At 42.6% G+C, this 15,719-nt stretch overlaps 1 protein-coding gene across 1 annotated transcript in view; it reads right to left on the bottom strand.

The window, feature by feature from the left end:
- Window positions 1-5,405: 5,405 nt before the first annotated feature.
- Window positions 5,406-15,719, bottom strand: part of RAB12 (RAB12, member RAS oncogene family) — a 30,419-nt gene continuing 20,105 nt past the window's right edge. The window contains exons 3-6 of the mRNA XM_032152789.1: window positions 11,703-11,841; window positions 9,121-9,210; window positions 8,385-8,489; window positions 5,406-6,623 (exon numbers count right to left, since the gene is read on the bottom strand). Of these exons, the coding sequence (XP_032008680.1) occupies window positions 6,510-6,623; window positions 8,385-8,489; window positions 9,121-9,210; window positions 11,703-11,841 (448 nt within the window). The 3' untranslated portion in view covers window positions 5,406-6,509. The remainder of the gene's footprint in view (window positions 6,624-8,384; window positions 8,490-9,120; window positions 9,211-11,702; window positions 11,842-15,719) is intronic.

The raw sequence follows: 15,719 nt of genomic DNA, 5'->3' as shown, positions 1-15,719 counted from the left end.
TTAAAAAAAGAAATAAAAAAAAAATCACCATCTTGCTAGTTGTTTTCTGTAGACATTTAAAGTCAGTGCTCATCTTATAATGATTTGTGCTTATAGCAATTTCTAGCAAATTAAAATGACACTAAGAACATAAGCCATTGGGGCCATCTTCTAGTTGGTGGGAAGGCAAAAGCCTGCTTGGATGGTTATTACAAATAAATAAGGAACGTGCTACTATATACTTAAGCCAAAACGTTAGTAAATCTTTTCGGACTGTGAGAAGACAGCAAAGAGTCTAAAGACCTGGGGCTCTGACCCAGCTCTACCCCTTGCTAGCTATAAAGATCTGGGCAAGTTGCCTAATCTTCCTGAGACTCAGTTAAATAGACAAAATAATACCATCTACAAGCAATTAGAGGAACTATCTCTAAATCTTGGGTACAGTTGGGGAAAAAAAATCTCTCCATTTGGGGAAAGTCCAGAGAAAATGGAATTTCTGAATCTGATGACTTGTCACAGTAAGCTTGGGAGTATTTTTGTGTACAGGGAGAATAATTAGAATATATGTACAGACCAGTGACTGCTGCAAGGATGCAAATGAGAAACTAGGGACTTCAACTAATGCAGAAGGTTGGAGAAGAGGATTTAATTCAACGGGGCTTGAAGACCAATCGGATGTAGGGAATACAAAAGAAGTCAAGGACCACTCCCAAGTTTCAGATTTGGGAAGCTAGGTAAATAGTGGTTACTTTCACTGAGGTATGAAATATAAGAGGACAAGCTGGAGGGGGCTTGTTTATAAATAGAAGGTAATATCAGTTTTAACGTCAGTTGATTTAGAGGTGTCCATAAAACCAAGGCAGAAATGCCAGTAGGTAGTTTGATGGGTATACTTGGAGTTCAGGAGTAGTCTTCACTAGTCTTGGAAGTCATCGGTGTACAGGTAGAGGCTGGGTCCTGACCTCTCTCTTCTCTGAGCTTCCCCAGGACTTGGTGCGTCTTTCGTGGATTCAGAGGCTGCTCTGCTGCGTGTTCTAGTTATGGATCCGCCATCCCTTGCACCTGAAACTCAAGGGCCGTTGTATTGATCGAGGCCTTGCACAAAGCAACCACACAGCAAATTTCAACTGTTACTACAGTGTTCCAACAGAAATAATGGGTTCCTTCTATCACATCCTGACCCACTCTTTTTTTTTTTTTTAATTATACTTTAGGTTTTAGGGTACATGTGCACAATGTGCAGGTTTGTTACATATGTATCCATGTGCCATGTTGATTTCCTGCACCCATTAACTCGTCATTTAGCATTAGGTATATCTCCTAATGCTGTCCCTCCCCCCTCCCCCCACCCCACAACAGTCCCCAGAGTGTGATGTTCCCCTTCCTGTGTCCAGGAGTTCTCATTGTTCAATTCCCACCTATGGGTGAGAACATGCAGTGTTTGGTTTTTTGTTCTTGCGATAGTTTGCTGAGAATGATGTTTTCCAGTTTCATCCATGTCCCTACAAAGGACACGAACTCATCATTTTTTATGGCTGCATAGTATTCCATGGTGTATATGTGCCACATTTTCTTAATCCAGTCTATTTTTGTTGGACATTTGGGTTGGTTCCAAGTCTTTGCTATTGTGAATAGTGCCACAATAAGCATACGTGTGCATGTGTCTTTATAGCAGCATGATTTATAGTCCTTTGGGTATATACCCAGTAATGGGATGGCTGGGTCAAATGGTATTTCTAGTTCGAGATCCCTGAGGAATCGCCACACTGACTTCCACAATGGTTGAACTAGTTTACAGTCCCACCAACAGTGTAAAAGTGTTCCTATTTCTCCACATCCTCTCCAGCACCTGTTGTTTCCTGATTTTTTAATGATGGCCATTCTAACTGGTGTGAGATGGTATCTCACTGTGGTTTTGATTTGCATTTCTCTGATGGCCAGTGATGATCAGCATTTCTTCATGTGTTTTTTGGCTGCATAAATGTCTTCTTTTGAGAAGTGTCTGTTCATGTCCTTTTATCACTCTTATGCAGCTTGTAAGCTGAGTTACAAATTCTAGGCAACACGTAATCTATACACAAGGACTTTCCCTCTCCCTGGTAACGTTAAGTCACTCAAGGAAAAAGACCTAATTTGAGGAAGCTTGTTTGAGAGCTGGAGACACGTGAAGCAAATCTCCTGTTCTGTTGTCATCAATATTCACCCCTCACATTTCATTTTAAAGACTTTAAGCAATTAGTTAAATTAAACCAGCTGCCCACTAGTGACTCCATTTTGAAGCCCCAGGAGATAGAAAGAGAACCAGCTGGAGATGAGTGTACAGTGAATGAACCTGTTGTTTCCCCACTGCTTTACAAGAAATCCACTGTAATTCTCCACAAAGCCACTCAACTCCAGGATGTTTAGCATCCATTTCACAGACCAGAAATACAACTTTGTGGCCATAAGAAAATCTGCAGATCTTGTGGTCTTGGGTGGTTTTTATTTGTTCTTTCTTAGATTATGTTCCTCTCCATCTACATGGATGACTGAAAATTCCTTTTATATCTGGCTCTATTTACTTCAGAGTCTCTGTGAGGACCAAATAAGACACTAACCTAGGACAATGAGCTATAAACGTATAAAATATTCCTTGCGACTGTTCTCCAAAAAGACAGTTCCTAGCTGGGCATGGTGGCTCATACCTGTAATCCCAGCACTTTGGGAGGCAGAGGCATGCAGATCGCTTGAGCCTGAGTTTGAGACCAGCCTGGGCAACATAGTGAGAACCCCCATCTCTACAAAAAATAGAAAAGTTAGCTGGGCATGGTGGCGTGCGTGCACCTGTAGTCCCAGCTACTCAGGAGGCTGAGACAGGAGGCTCACCTGAGCCTGGGAAGGTCGAGGCTACAATAAGCCATGATCGCACAAGTGCACTCCAGCCTGGGTGACAGATAGAGACCCTCTCTCAAAATTAAAAAAAAAAAAAAAAAAAGGACAGTTCCCTTAAAAAATCTAGAGGAATGGCCGGGCACAGTAGCTCACACTTGTAATCCCAGCACTTTGGGAGGCCAAGGCAGACAGATCACTTGAGGTCAGGAGTTCAAGACCAGCCTGGCCAACATGGTGAAACCCATCTCCACTAAAAATACAAAAATTAGCCAGTTGTGGTGGAAGGCACCTACAATCCCAGCTACTTGAGTGGCTGAGGGTGGAGCATTGCTTGAACCTGGGAGGAAGAGGTTGCCGTGAGCCGAGATCGCGCAACTGCACCAGCCTGGATGAGAGTGTGTCTCAAACAACAAAACAGAAATCTAGAGGGATCAAACTGAGTTTCAGCTGATCAGACAATGGACTGCTGGGCTGTCCAAAGGTGAGGCCACTGACAGCATGAGAACCACTGGCCAAACAGACACTGAATAACCAACCCCTAAGACAATGTGCGGATTAACAGTCTAGAAAATTTAGTCCTAGTCCCACGCTCACAAATCGTATTCATTGGAAGAAAAACCCAAAAGTATACTTACTGGAAAACCTAAGAATAAAAATTTAATCAGTCTGGGCCAGTGGTTCACACTTGTAATCCCAGTACTTTGTGAGGCCAAGGTGGGTGGATCATCTGAGGTCAGGAGTTTGAGACTAGCCTGGTCAACATGGTGAAACCCCGTCTCTACTAAAAATACAAAATTAGCTGGGTGTGGTGGTGTGCACCTGTAATCCCAGCTACTTGGGAGGCTGAAGCAGGAGAATTGCTTGAACCTAGGAGGTGGAGGTTGCAGTGAGCCGAGATCACGCCATTGCACTCCAGCCTGGGCAACAAGCGAAACTCAAAAAAAAAAAAAAAAAAAAAAAAAAAATTAAACTCAAGAGCTATAAATCACACTGCCTTCTTGCAAAGTCCAACTTTAACTCCCAAACTATCCTACTAAACAAGGATAGCACTTTTGTTAACACTACAGTTGACAGACTGAAAATGCAGAAACTGAGATTGAGTTGTAAACATAAAATAGACCACAGATTGCTGAATGAGCTACAAATGCCCATGCCAAACACCACCTTTTTTTTGTTGAACTCATCTTTGAGGATCTGTTTCTTGAGATCACTCCTGGTTCCAGGTTCTCTATCAGTCAGGAAGACAGACACCAACGCGGGATATCTAAACAGAAGGATTTAATACAGGGGACTACATGGTTGTTCAAATGCTAAACAAATGAAGAAGTGAAGGAAGCAGCTACCAACCCTAGGGCCCTGGGGGCAAAAAGAGGAGGGCACTGCCACAACTCAGGAGCTCAGAGGAAGAACCGCTGCAAGACTGGGTCCAAGATTCTGAGGAGGGGAGTGCGGACTCGGAGGAGCAGGACCCTGGCGGGCAGAGGGACTGCTGAGGGTACAGTCCAGCAGGGGCTGGGATGACCCGGCTGGCAGGACACTGAGAAGCCCAGATGCCACTGGTACCTCTGACAGGGCGCAGTGAGGTTGGAGCCAGGGGTCCCGCAGGAAGCTGGAGGCTAGAGCCGGTGGTCTGTTGTTGCTCCAGGGAGGCTGATGGGAACGGAAAAATGGCAAGCAAGCCCCTTCTTCCCTCCTGCCAACTTCTAGCTCTCCACCAGCAGATTTTAACAGGAAGAGCAAGAGGGTTTGGCAAATACAGTTGGGAGTCCCAACCCCAGCATCACAGAGCAGAACACAGAAGGGCAGGCTGGGAGGTGAGGGTAGGTAAATCACCAGCAGTCGTGATCAACTGTGGCTGATAAAGGCATATACACGAACTAAAAATCTTTTCTGGAGGACACGACAATCCAGTTTGCTACAGTTCAGTGGCACTAAAGTCTCTGCACACTGCTGTGCTGCCATCGCCACCGTCCATCTTCCCCAGTTGAAACTCTGCACCCAGAAACAATGCCTCATCCCCTCTCCTGCCCTCCTGGGAACCACCGTTCTACGTCGTCTCTATGAATCTGGGTGCTCCATATACCCCATGTAAGTGGAATCAGGCAGTATCAGTCCTTCTGGGCCTGCTTATTTCACTCGGCATAATGTCTTCAAGGTTCATCCGCGCTGCGCATGTGACAGGATTTCCTTCCTTTTTAAGGATAAAGATCCCATTGTTTGTAGAACACACATTTTGTTTATCCATTATTTTGCTGATGGACATTGGGGCAGTTTCCACCTTTCGGCTCTTGTGAACAATGCTGCCGTGGGCACTGGTGTACAAGCACCTGTTTGAGTCTCTGCTTTCGATCTTTTGGATATAAACCTAGAAGTCAAATTGCTGGACCATATGGTAGCTCTATGTTCAGCCCTTTGAGAAACCATCAAACTCTTTTCCACAGTGGAGGACTATGCTTTTCCTGTCTAAACACTCAAAAGGATTAAGCTGCGGAGCTCATGGAGAATACTGTCATATATACAATTTATAATTGGATAAATAAATATGGCAACTCAACTTCATTCATAAATACAAAATTTTATTTGCACTTCATTAGTGTAGAAAGACCACAATGCTTTTCATACCACAACACTCAAGACACACCAAGTTATTCAAATACATAATTACTTATTTACCTTGACTAAACAAAACAGTGCAGTTTAATAAAAGATATACCAAAGATAGAGTTCACAAATTCATTATCAGACCAAAAAAAAAAAAAAAAAAAAAAAAAAAGAACACAGTCCAGGCTTAATCGGAATAAGCTTCACCGTAAAGGGGGAAGTTTTATCATTACAAAGGTACAGAGTGTTTAGGCAAATACACATATGTTCTTTGATATAGTAAAATGCATCTCTTTAAAATTCCTTTAAACAGGATTTGTTTAGGACAGCAGCGTGTTTTAAAATCTTTTTCTATAGTTTCAAAAACATTTCTTTCTTTATTCAATCTTTGTAGTTCTTAAAAGCATAAAGGTACGTCCCTTAGGAAGCCATGAGAGAGATTCTGCGGCCTTAGGACCAAGTCAAATCCAACCCTCTAACTAGTAATATTCTACCATTATGTAACATTAATAAATAACCTTCAATGACGGCCATGAATGGAGCTTTGCTTCGTGGCAGAAACACTCCAATACTTCAGATGCTACCACTGGGGGAAATGTCTTGTAAATAAAGAAAAAGCACTTAAGATAGCTTTTTTTCAAAAAGTCTTTAGTTTTACAAATTTTCTTTAAAACAGTAAGCAAAGCACCACATTCTCTCTTCTTATCAGAATATCTTCTGTCCTCATAATATAATTAATAAGGACAATTATATTATTTATTTCAAGAAACATTATACCTTTCATTTCTCCCATTCTTCATATTAGAAGTACTAGGTTTCCCAGTGTATGTACACTAGACACTGGGGTAATGAATGAAATATAATAATTTGGAGGGAAATAGGTAACTTATAACCAAAACTTACCCAGGATTGCATATATGCATATTTACAAGTTAGTGTATAGCTCTGACTTGGATTACAAAGTGCGAAAGGAAATTGTCAAAATGATTGTAGTGCAGAATAGAACGTTTTTTTCCCCTTTCCAGGAATCGTTTCCACTTTGTCTCCAAAGTAGGAAGTCAACAGCATCGGACATGTGGTCTTGGTGGAGGCAGTTCTGGTGGTATCTCGGGCTCTGGTTGTAGCGACAGGATACTATTGGACAACTCGTTCCTTAAAATATCCAGAGGCATCTAAAGGATAAACAAAAAAGACAAATCCATTTTAACCTTGCAAGGTACACATACAGCTGACCCTTGAACATGGGTTTCAACTGCACAGGTCCACTTATACATGGCTGCTTTTCAGTACAAGTTTCACCTGCCTCTCCTGCCTCCCCACTCACCTTCTCCTCTGCCTCTGCCACCCGGAAGAGACAGCAAGACCAACCCCTCCTCCTCCTCCTCCTCCTCAGCCTACTCAATGTGAAGATGACACAGATGAAGACCTTTATGATGATCCACTTCCACTAATGAATAGTAAATATATTTTCTCTTCCTTATGATTTTCTTAATAACATTTTCTTTTCTCTAGCTTACTTTAAGAACATGGTATAAAATACATATAACATACAGTCTATGTGTTAAGTGACTGCTTATGTTATCAGTAGGGCTTCCAGTCAATGATAGGCTTTTAGTCATTAAGTTTTTAGGGAGTCAAGTTATACTCAGATTTCTGACTGTTTAGGGGGTCAGCACCTCTAGCTCCCTTGTTGTTCAAGGGTCAACTGTAAATGCTTTCTAAATTATACAATTACATAAAGAAACAAAGTATTATTATTGAAAGTCCTCTGATCATTAAAGACCAATTAGACTTTAAAATATTAAGCCGAAAAAAAAGCCATGTTCAAGACACTTCATATCACAACATGAACAATGCCCAGCCTACTTAATACCCTATGGTAGAAGAGACCAGATCAACCTCATAAACATACATTTTCATAGAACCAGGTAAAATAAAAATACATTAATAAATTTTTTAAATGGTCTGCATTCCAAGGAGTTGTATACTTACTAAAGACAGACATAACCTACCTTGGCAATTATATAAACTTTTTTTTTTTTTTTAAATAGAGACAGTGTCTCATTCTGTCCCCCAGGCTGGAGTGCCGATACGATCATAGCTCACTGTATCAAATTCCTCAAATTCCTGGGCTCAAGCAATCCTCTTGCATCAGCCTGGGTAGCTGGGACTACTACAACCAGGTACATGCCACTATATTTTGCTAATTTTTAAATTTTTTTTGTAGAGGTGGGGTCTCAGAATATGTTGCCCAGTCTGGTCTTGAACTCCTGGCCTCAAGTGATCCTCCCACCTTGACCTTCCAAAGTGCTGGGATTATAGGTGTGAGCTACCATACCCAGCCTAAACAATTACCTTATTAGAAGCTTCTGAATTACGTTTGAACTGAGCAAATTTCACTTAATAACATAAACTTCAGTTCTTATTAACAATTTTTGAATGTAAGCCTAAAGATGCCTGAAGAAATTGCTGCTGCTCAATGAAGCTGTCTAGCAATTTTCTTGCAACTCAGCGTCATGGAAAGGTCTCTGTAAGGAAGTGGCTCCCACCAGGGAGCAGAACAGGAAGGGATGCAAGTGCAGCACCACGGGGCTCTCTATTCCGCTAAGACACCTGCAGACTTGGCTAGGTCTCCAACTGAATGTCAAATAAACACAGCACATTGCTAAGACCCTGCTAAGTCTACCCTGCCGTATCTTAAGGGGAAGCGAGTATGCCATATACCAACCCCAAGAACACCAGAAGCCCCTGGGTGGGAAACAGCTACAGCAGGCCGGGTGCCTGTGGCCGAGTTAACAACCATACCTGGTTCTTGCCCCTGAGCACGACTACTGTATTTTGGTTTCTAAATACAAAATTCTCAATAAAAAAGCAATAAAGGAAACAACAGGTTTCAGATGATATACTTTCATAATGTAGATTCTTTTTTTTACCTTTTTCAGAATGTCATCGACAAGTTTCAGAAATATCTCGTCCACATTGAAGTTATCCTTGGCACTTGCTTCACAGAACCGCATCCCAGTGATTTGCTGTGCAAACTGAGAAGAAACACACACCTATTTCCTCTGTGTGGGGCCACACAGACCAGCGTGCGAGCATGAGGCCTCTGGGCTCAGCTTCAAGGGAAGGGCTGGGATTAAGGGGCAGAAAGTCCCACTGATGCTCAAATATAAAGTTCACAAGTGTAGCAAATTCTTACGTTATAAGCAACTAGCAAAACAAAAGACAATAAAAATCCTTAAGGTGATGCCAGGACCTTCCAGTCAAATCAGTTGCCTAAGTTTCTAAAAGTGTAACATATCTGACATTTAAAATGTGAATAGCATCATTTCTCCATGATTCAATCCTTAGCAAAAACCAAGGAAGTTTAAAGTACGTTAAAGTAAATTATAAAAGCAGCTTTATGGCTTAAAATATGTTTCTCTGTATAAAATGTCAGGTTAGGTAATAATGCTGTATACACTAATGTGTTTTTTTCTCCCTCCATTTCAGAATGAATTTAAAGGAGCAGGAAGTCAAAAAGGTGCAAACAAATTAGGAGGATGTGACTGAGTTATCACTGTATTGATAATTTCTTCGTAATTTTAAAAATAAGTAATTTATTAAAAGAAACAGTACCTCAAGTGCTAAGCACAGTGTGTGGCAACCGTGCCTCCCGCGCCCTCTCACCTTTTCCCCCTGCTGCCTGGTGATTTCTCTGTCCGTTTCACAGTCCAACTTATTTCCAACTAAGAGAAGCTCTGCATCCTCTGAAGCATACTGTGGAATTTTAAAAGAAGCCACAGTTCAAAGATGGGCATCGCCATATACTGACAGCGGAAATATAAACCGATACAGTATTTTTCGCTAATTTACATTTGTCCATTCACTTCCACTCTTTGAGTCCCAGGCAGGACTGGGCAGGGGTGCGAGGCAGGGCTCACTGCGTCTTAGAAAGCAACCAGGGCACAGGAATTAAGAACCATAATGTTCCTGGCTGTTGACCCAACAATTCTCAAGACCCCTTCCTAAGGAAATGATTCAACATACAGGCAAAGCTCTATACTCAAAATGGTTATCAACTGAATAAAACCTACAAGTCAAACAAAATGGCTGAAGAATCAAGTTATTTTAAAAACACAGGCATTTAAAAAAACGTACGCTTCAGAAGAACACGGAATGACACAGAAAGACTCTGCGACAGAATATTCACAAAATAAGCAAGAAGTAAAGCTAAATACAGTGAAGCCAATTTGGCTTTTCAGGATGCCAGAGGAACAGATTTTTTATTTACTTTTGTGCTTTTCTGCATTTTCCAAATTTCTATCATGAAGGTATCATTAATTTTATAACCAGGAAAAAAGGTAAGCTACATTTCTAAGTTTAAAAATACATAATAGGCACAATAAGATTTCTCTCTTTAAAAATGAGGTTACAATCTCTTGAGCAACTAACTTGTTGTTCTAAAAAGTTATTTGAAACAGATTGCAACAAAAGGAACCTGAATGGTGTGGCCGTGGGCCAGTCATGCAGCCAGGTGAGGAGAGCCGGCCCCTTATCAGGGAGGTGTGGGTAACACTGACAGCACCCGCTGCAGGGCTGGGGCAATGGGCCCCGCACTCAGGAAATGATGCTCTCACTCAAGTACGGTGAAAAGCAGCAGTTGATGACAAAAGGAAGACAGCATCAGACCTCAAGACCTGGGCACAGACTCACAAACTCAAGTACCAAATGGGGTAGGATTTAGGCCATTTCTTTTGGTTTTGTATTCATTCTATTAGTTTTTTTTTTTTTTTTTTTTTTTTTTTTGAGATGGAGTCTCGCCCTGTCACCCAGGCTGGAGTGCAGTGGCGCGATCTCAGCTCACTGCAAGCTCCGCCTCCCGGGTTCACGCCATTCTCCTGCCTCAGCCTCTCCGAGTAGCTGGGACTACAGGCGCCCGCCACCACGCCCGGCTAATTTTTTTGTATTTTTAGTAGAGATAGGGTTTCACCGTGGTCTTGATCTCCTGACCTCGTGATCCACCCACCTCGGCCTCCCAAAGTGCTGGGATTACAAGCGTGAGCCACCGCGCCCGGCCTCATTCTATTAGTTCTAAAAGTTTTAGACTATGAGGACTGTCCGCTTCTAATTTCCACAGGATTGTACTCTGTGACTTCCATATCAGGGGACATCAGTATCCACTGATGTGCCAATGGAGGGCCTGGTATGACTGATGCCCAGTGCAGAGCAGGCTGGGGCAGGGGCCCCGCCTCAGGTCTGATCCAACCTTGCAACCCTGATCCTAACAACTTTTTTTTAATTAAAAAAAAAAAAAGAGAGAGATGGACTCCCACTATGTTGCCCAGGCTGGTCTTGACCTCCTGGGTTCAAGTGATCCTCTTGCTTTGGCCTCCCAAAGTGCTGGGATTACAGGTGTGAGTCACCATGCCCAGCCACCAATCCTAACACATTTTAAAGAGGTATACATCATCAATGGCATGCTTGGTAAGGCTGGCAAACAAACATTCTCCAACGTTATCTAGCAGACAGGTTTAAATGGAATGTGTAGATAAAATCCAATTTATATTGCATATGCTTGTTATGCAAATGAACTAAACATGAAATTACTGCACGACGGGAAGAAAACTCAAAACGTGGTCAATGGTATATCATCACATCCCACTCCCAACTGCTCTGCCTTCTAAATGTGTATTTGGGAACATGTTTCTTAGAGGAGAACCCACGGTTTACATTAACCACAGGGACACAGGCTATCTGTATGATTCAATCACAAGCCAAAGGAGAACTCGAGCTCCTCTTGTTCAAAATGAGGAGCTAAAGGGCATCTATAATTGCGAGGACAGATGTCCAGTGGGTGACAGAGGCGCGTGGGATATCCGCAGGCACCGTGGAGAAGGCCATCTCCTCAAGGTTGTCACTCAGTGGACGTGCATGAGGTAAGTGTCCAAGTGACCTTTCCGCAGCAATGAAATGTCTTATATCTAGTCCATGAAAGCAGCTGGATGTAGTGGAATGAGCATGTTTGGCCTATGTAGTCGAGACAGTCCATGCTGCCAGAAGAAAAATCCTGATTCTGGATAAATTTAATTCTTCTTTGCTTCATCCACAATACAGGACTATATCCCTATCCCGAAGGCTATAATATGGGCTAAATGATGTTTAGTCTGTATGAAAACATGCTCAATCCATGTGTTTCCCCTCCTTCTTTTAATAACGATTAAGACTCACAAGCAGAGAGTTCACATTGGACAGAAAAATGCAACATTTACCTTATCAATCATCTTCATCCATTTCGGCAAATCATCAAACGTCTCCTTCTTAGTGATATCATATACTAATATGATCCCCTTGGCACTTCTGTAATAAGCTGAGGTAATGCTGTTGAATCTCTCCTGACCTGCTGTGTCCCTAAGAAAAAGCAGCCAAAGTCAGTTCCCAAACAATGCCCAAAGTGAGCACCACCACATTCCAATGCAAACATAGGTTATGCTGCAGTTTTTTCGTGAAAAAAGAACGAGAGTTACCCCTGTTTCTCTTTGACCTGATGACCACAGTTAAAGAAAGTAGGAAAAATTTAGGTTGACTAAAACTATGACATAGAAAATACCTTTGTATTTAACAACTAAATTAGATGAATGGAGATGGATTATGAACCAAGATCAACATACTCTCCTGAATAACTTTTTCCCTCAAGACAGAAAATCAGCAACAGGAATGCTAATATGACATCAAAATATATGATGTTTTTCTAAAATAAAATGGGGGAAAAGTTTTTAAAATACAGAATTTCCAAACAATCAATCCCTAAGAATTCACATTGTAGGTGATTTACAAAACCATTTGTCATACCCAAGAGCAACAATGCCACACAAGAAACACACACTTGATACACATGCATGACCCACTCCACGTTCACACACACAATAAATGGTGGGCATCCTAGGACTGTGAAAATGAATGCCCTCCAAGCCACAAAGAATTCATTTCTCACTCACTAACCACCACCTAGAGTGCTGGGGGCAGGCGTGGGGCACATGTGGCAGCTTACGATGACCACTTCAGATGAGAAAAGAAGATCCACAGTTACAACCCTAGCAGGCACAGTCAGGCCAGCAGCACTGAGTCTGTGGAGACAAGCAGGGCCAGCTCTTGAGAACGCCTCTGTCTGGGTCCGGCCACTGGGAGCTCCTCAAGTCTGCACTGACATCTGTGCACAGCCACTACTGTCAGTCACAGTAGCTTTTTTGAACAAGTTACACTCAAACAAAAACATCGGTAAGTCCCAATTACCTTTTTTTTTTTTGGAGATGGAGTCTAGCTCTGTCACCCAGGATGGAGTGCAATCAATGACACAATCTTGGCTCATTGCAACGTCTGCCTCCCGAGTTCAAGCGATTCTCCTGCCTCAGCCTCCCGAGAAGCTGGGATTACAGGCATGCGCCACCATGCCTGGCTAATATTGTATTTTTAGTAGAGACGGGGTTTCACCATGTTGGCCAGGCTGGTCTCAAACTCCTGAGCTCATGTGATCCACCTGCCTTGGCCTCCCAAAGTGCTGGAATTATAGGTGTAAGCTACCAGCCCAGCCTCCAATTACTTTCAAACCAAGATTTTGAAAATTAGAAAACAAGAATTTTCATAGCAAAAAAGATCTGAAAATCTGTACAGAGCAAAACTTTTAATTTTTTTTTTCAAATGAAATATCTTCCCAGAGTGAAACTTTGTGCAGAAATGAAGCATAAAAGTAATTTTTTATTTCTTACCTCATATCTGAAGGATTAATGTTAGCCAACATTAGCTTTGTAATCAATGTGCTGACCTTCTAGAATAAATCATAAGGGTACAAGGAAATGTAATACTCTAAATTATGGATGTGCACTTGACCATATTTCTTCCCCTTACCAAACCGTAACTTCTGTTCTCAAAGGTTCTGAGTCCCCAATCTACTACACTCAGAGGGAAATGGACATGGAGGGAGCCTGAGGAACAGTGAAGATGTGCCGGGAACTAGGCAGTGGGCTGCTCTTTCCCAATTTTCTCAGCAGCACTGGCTCAAAGGCTCCCTGGCTTGCACGACGGCCGCATCTGAGTCGCTCTGCTGCCAGCAGGGCAGGAGTGGGCAGAATGCCATGGCACCCAGGCACTATTCTTGGTCCCATGACTTGGCTTCTTGGAAAACTCAACCTCTCTGAGCTGAGCTCTGTTTCCTCCTGTGTAAAATGGTGGAAGCTGTAACAGCTCTACGGTAGGCAGTTATCAACAACATGAAAATGTAGAACAATTGACACTATTTAAGTCTACAACCCTCCTTTAACTGACACGGATCATTAATAATCTGGTTTTGTTGAAAAGATGACCAATAGTCCCCCACTGATGAAAACTGCCGTAGAATTAGCCTTGTTAGGCCGGGGCAGTGGCTCACGCCTGTAATCCCAGCAATTTGTGAAGCTGAGGTGGGCAAGTCACCTGGGGCCAGGAGTTCAAGACCAGCCTGGCCAACATGGTGAAACCCCTTCTCTACTAAAAATATAAAACTTAGCTGGGCATGATGGCAGGTGCCTGTAATCCCAGCTACTCAGGAGGCTGAGACAGGAGAATTGCTTGAGCCCGGGAGACGGAGGTTGCAGTTAACTGCGAAAGTGCCACTGCACTCCAGCCTAGGGGACAGAGAGCAAGACTCCATCTCAAAAACAAAAAACAAAAAACAAAAAAAACAGAATTGGCTTTGTTATTTCCTTAACCCTAGACAGAACAGGTGGTCAAAGAAAAAGGGAGGAGAGATACCAGATAGGTTTGCAAACACAGTGAAGTTCATTATTACCAGAGTGCTCATTTGAAATCTAAAAGCATTCTTTTTTCTCCAGGCTGACACAGGCCACATCCACATGAAGAAGGTAAGCACATCAATCAGTACGGATGCCAGCTGAGCCCTGTTTCTCCTTTTTAAACCAAATATAAAATTTGAAGGCCTCCCACAACCATCTGAATGGACCTCCCCCTCAGTCAGGGCACTCTAAAATTTAACCTGAAAGGCTGGTGCTGGCCATGATGGGCAGTGGGGGTCAGACATTCCTCACTCTACCCTCCAGCATGAACATGAACACATACGTTAAGTCTGGTAAGAAACATTTAGTCTCTTCTCTCTGAAGCCAGCTACTTAGAGGCTTCATCTACATGATAAAACCTAGGTCTCCACAACCCCTTATAGTAACCCAGACATTCCTTTCTATAGATAATAACTCTTTGAACCAACTGCCAATCAGAATATGTTTAAATCTACCTATGACCTAGAAGCCCCAGCCCCTTTGAGCTGTCTCACCTGTCCAGATCAAACCAGTGTAAATCTTACATGTATTGATTGATGTATTATGTCTCCCTAAAATGTACAAAAGCAAGCTGTACTCTTGACCACTTTGGGCACAGGTTGTCAGGACCACCTGATGCTGTGTCATAGGTGTGTCCTTAGCCCTGGCAAAATAAACTCTCTAAACTGATTGAGACCTGTCTCAGATACTTTTTGGTTTATATCTTGTATTATGATAAGCCTAGAAACTGTTTGAGAACCACTGCAAATTTCTAATTCCAATAAGGCTCAATGGAGAAAGCTTCCGATCAGGAAGGACTAACACTTGCAAAGTGATTTCTTTAAAGACCATCTATGATTTAGCTTTACCCAAAGAAACCCAACCAAGTGTGCCACAGTGGAGTAAGCTGGGGGGCAACAGGCTGTTCCATGCAAAGCCATCAGAGCCTCTCACCGCACAGCAGGGAGTTCCTGAAAGGGGAGGAGAACACTTCCCTTAGGCACCTGTGGGACTGGGTCCCTAAAAACGCCCCTTGGCCATGTTGCTATAATTTATGGCTTCCTTCAGAGGAGACCTGCCACCAAATTAGTTCACATCAGTGATGCCTTATTGTCAAACAAGCAGAAAAGCTCACTAGCAAATTCATTTCCACATAAAGCGAAGCCATTTGCTTTGCCTCAGAGGATATGAGGATCCCCTGCTGCCCTGAATGGAAGGTGAGGAGGGCAGAGGTGGGTATGTTTCTGTCTACCCAGGTCCTGCAGTACACCATCAGCAGACATGCACTGGTAATATGTTTAAAAATTATAAAGCTGATGCCATGTCAGGCAAGGCAAAGAAACTTCATTTTTTGGCCTCAGAACTGCCAAAAGAAAAAAAAAAGGAAATCTGAAGAATATGATAGATGAAGACTGAATTCTTCAGGATTTCTAAAAGCAACTTAAAGACCACACTAATAGTCACCTTCAAGGCAGCTGAGAA

This window comes from Hylobates moloch, unplaced genomic scaffold (assembly GCF_009828535.3).
Source record: "Hylobates moloch isolate HMO894 unplaced genomic scaffold, HMol_V3 SCAFFOLD_5, whole genome shotgun sequence".
Taxonomy (NCBI): Eukaryota; Metazoa; Chordata; class Mammalia; order Primates; family Hylobatidae; genus Hylobates; species Hylobates moloch.
The sequence above is the reverse complement of the archived record's forward strand: the minus strand, read 5'-3'. Positions and strand labels throughout refer to the sequence as shown.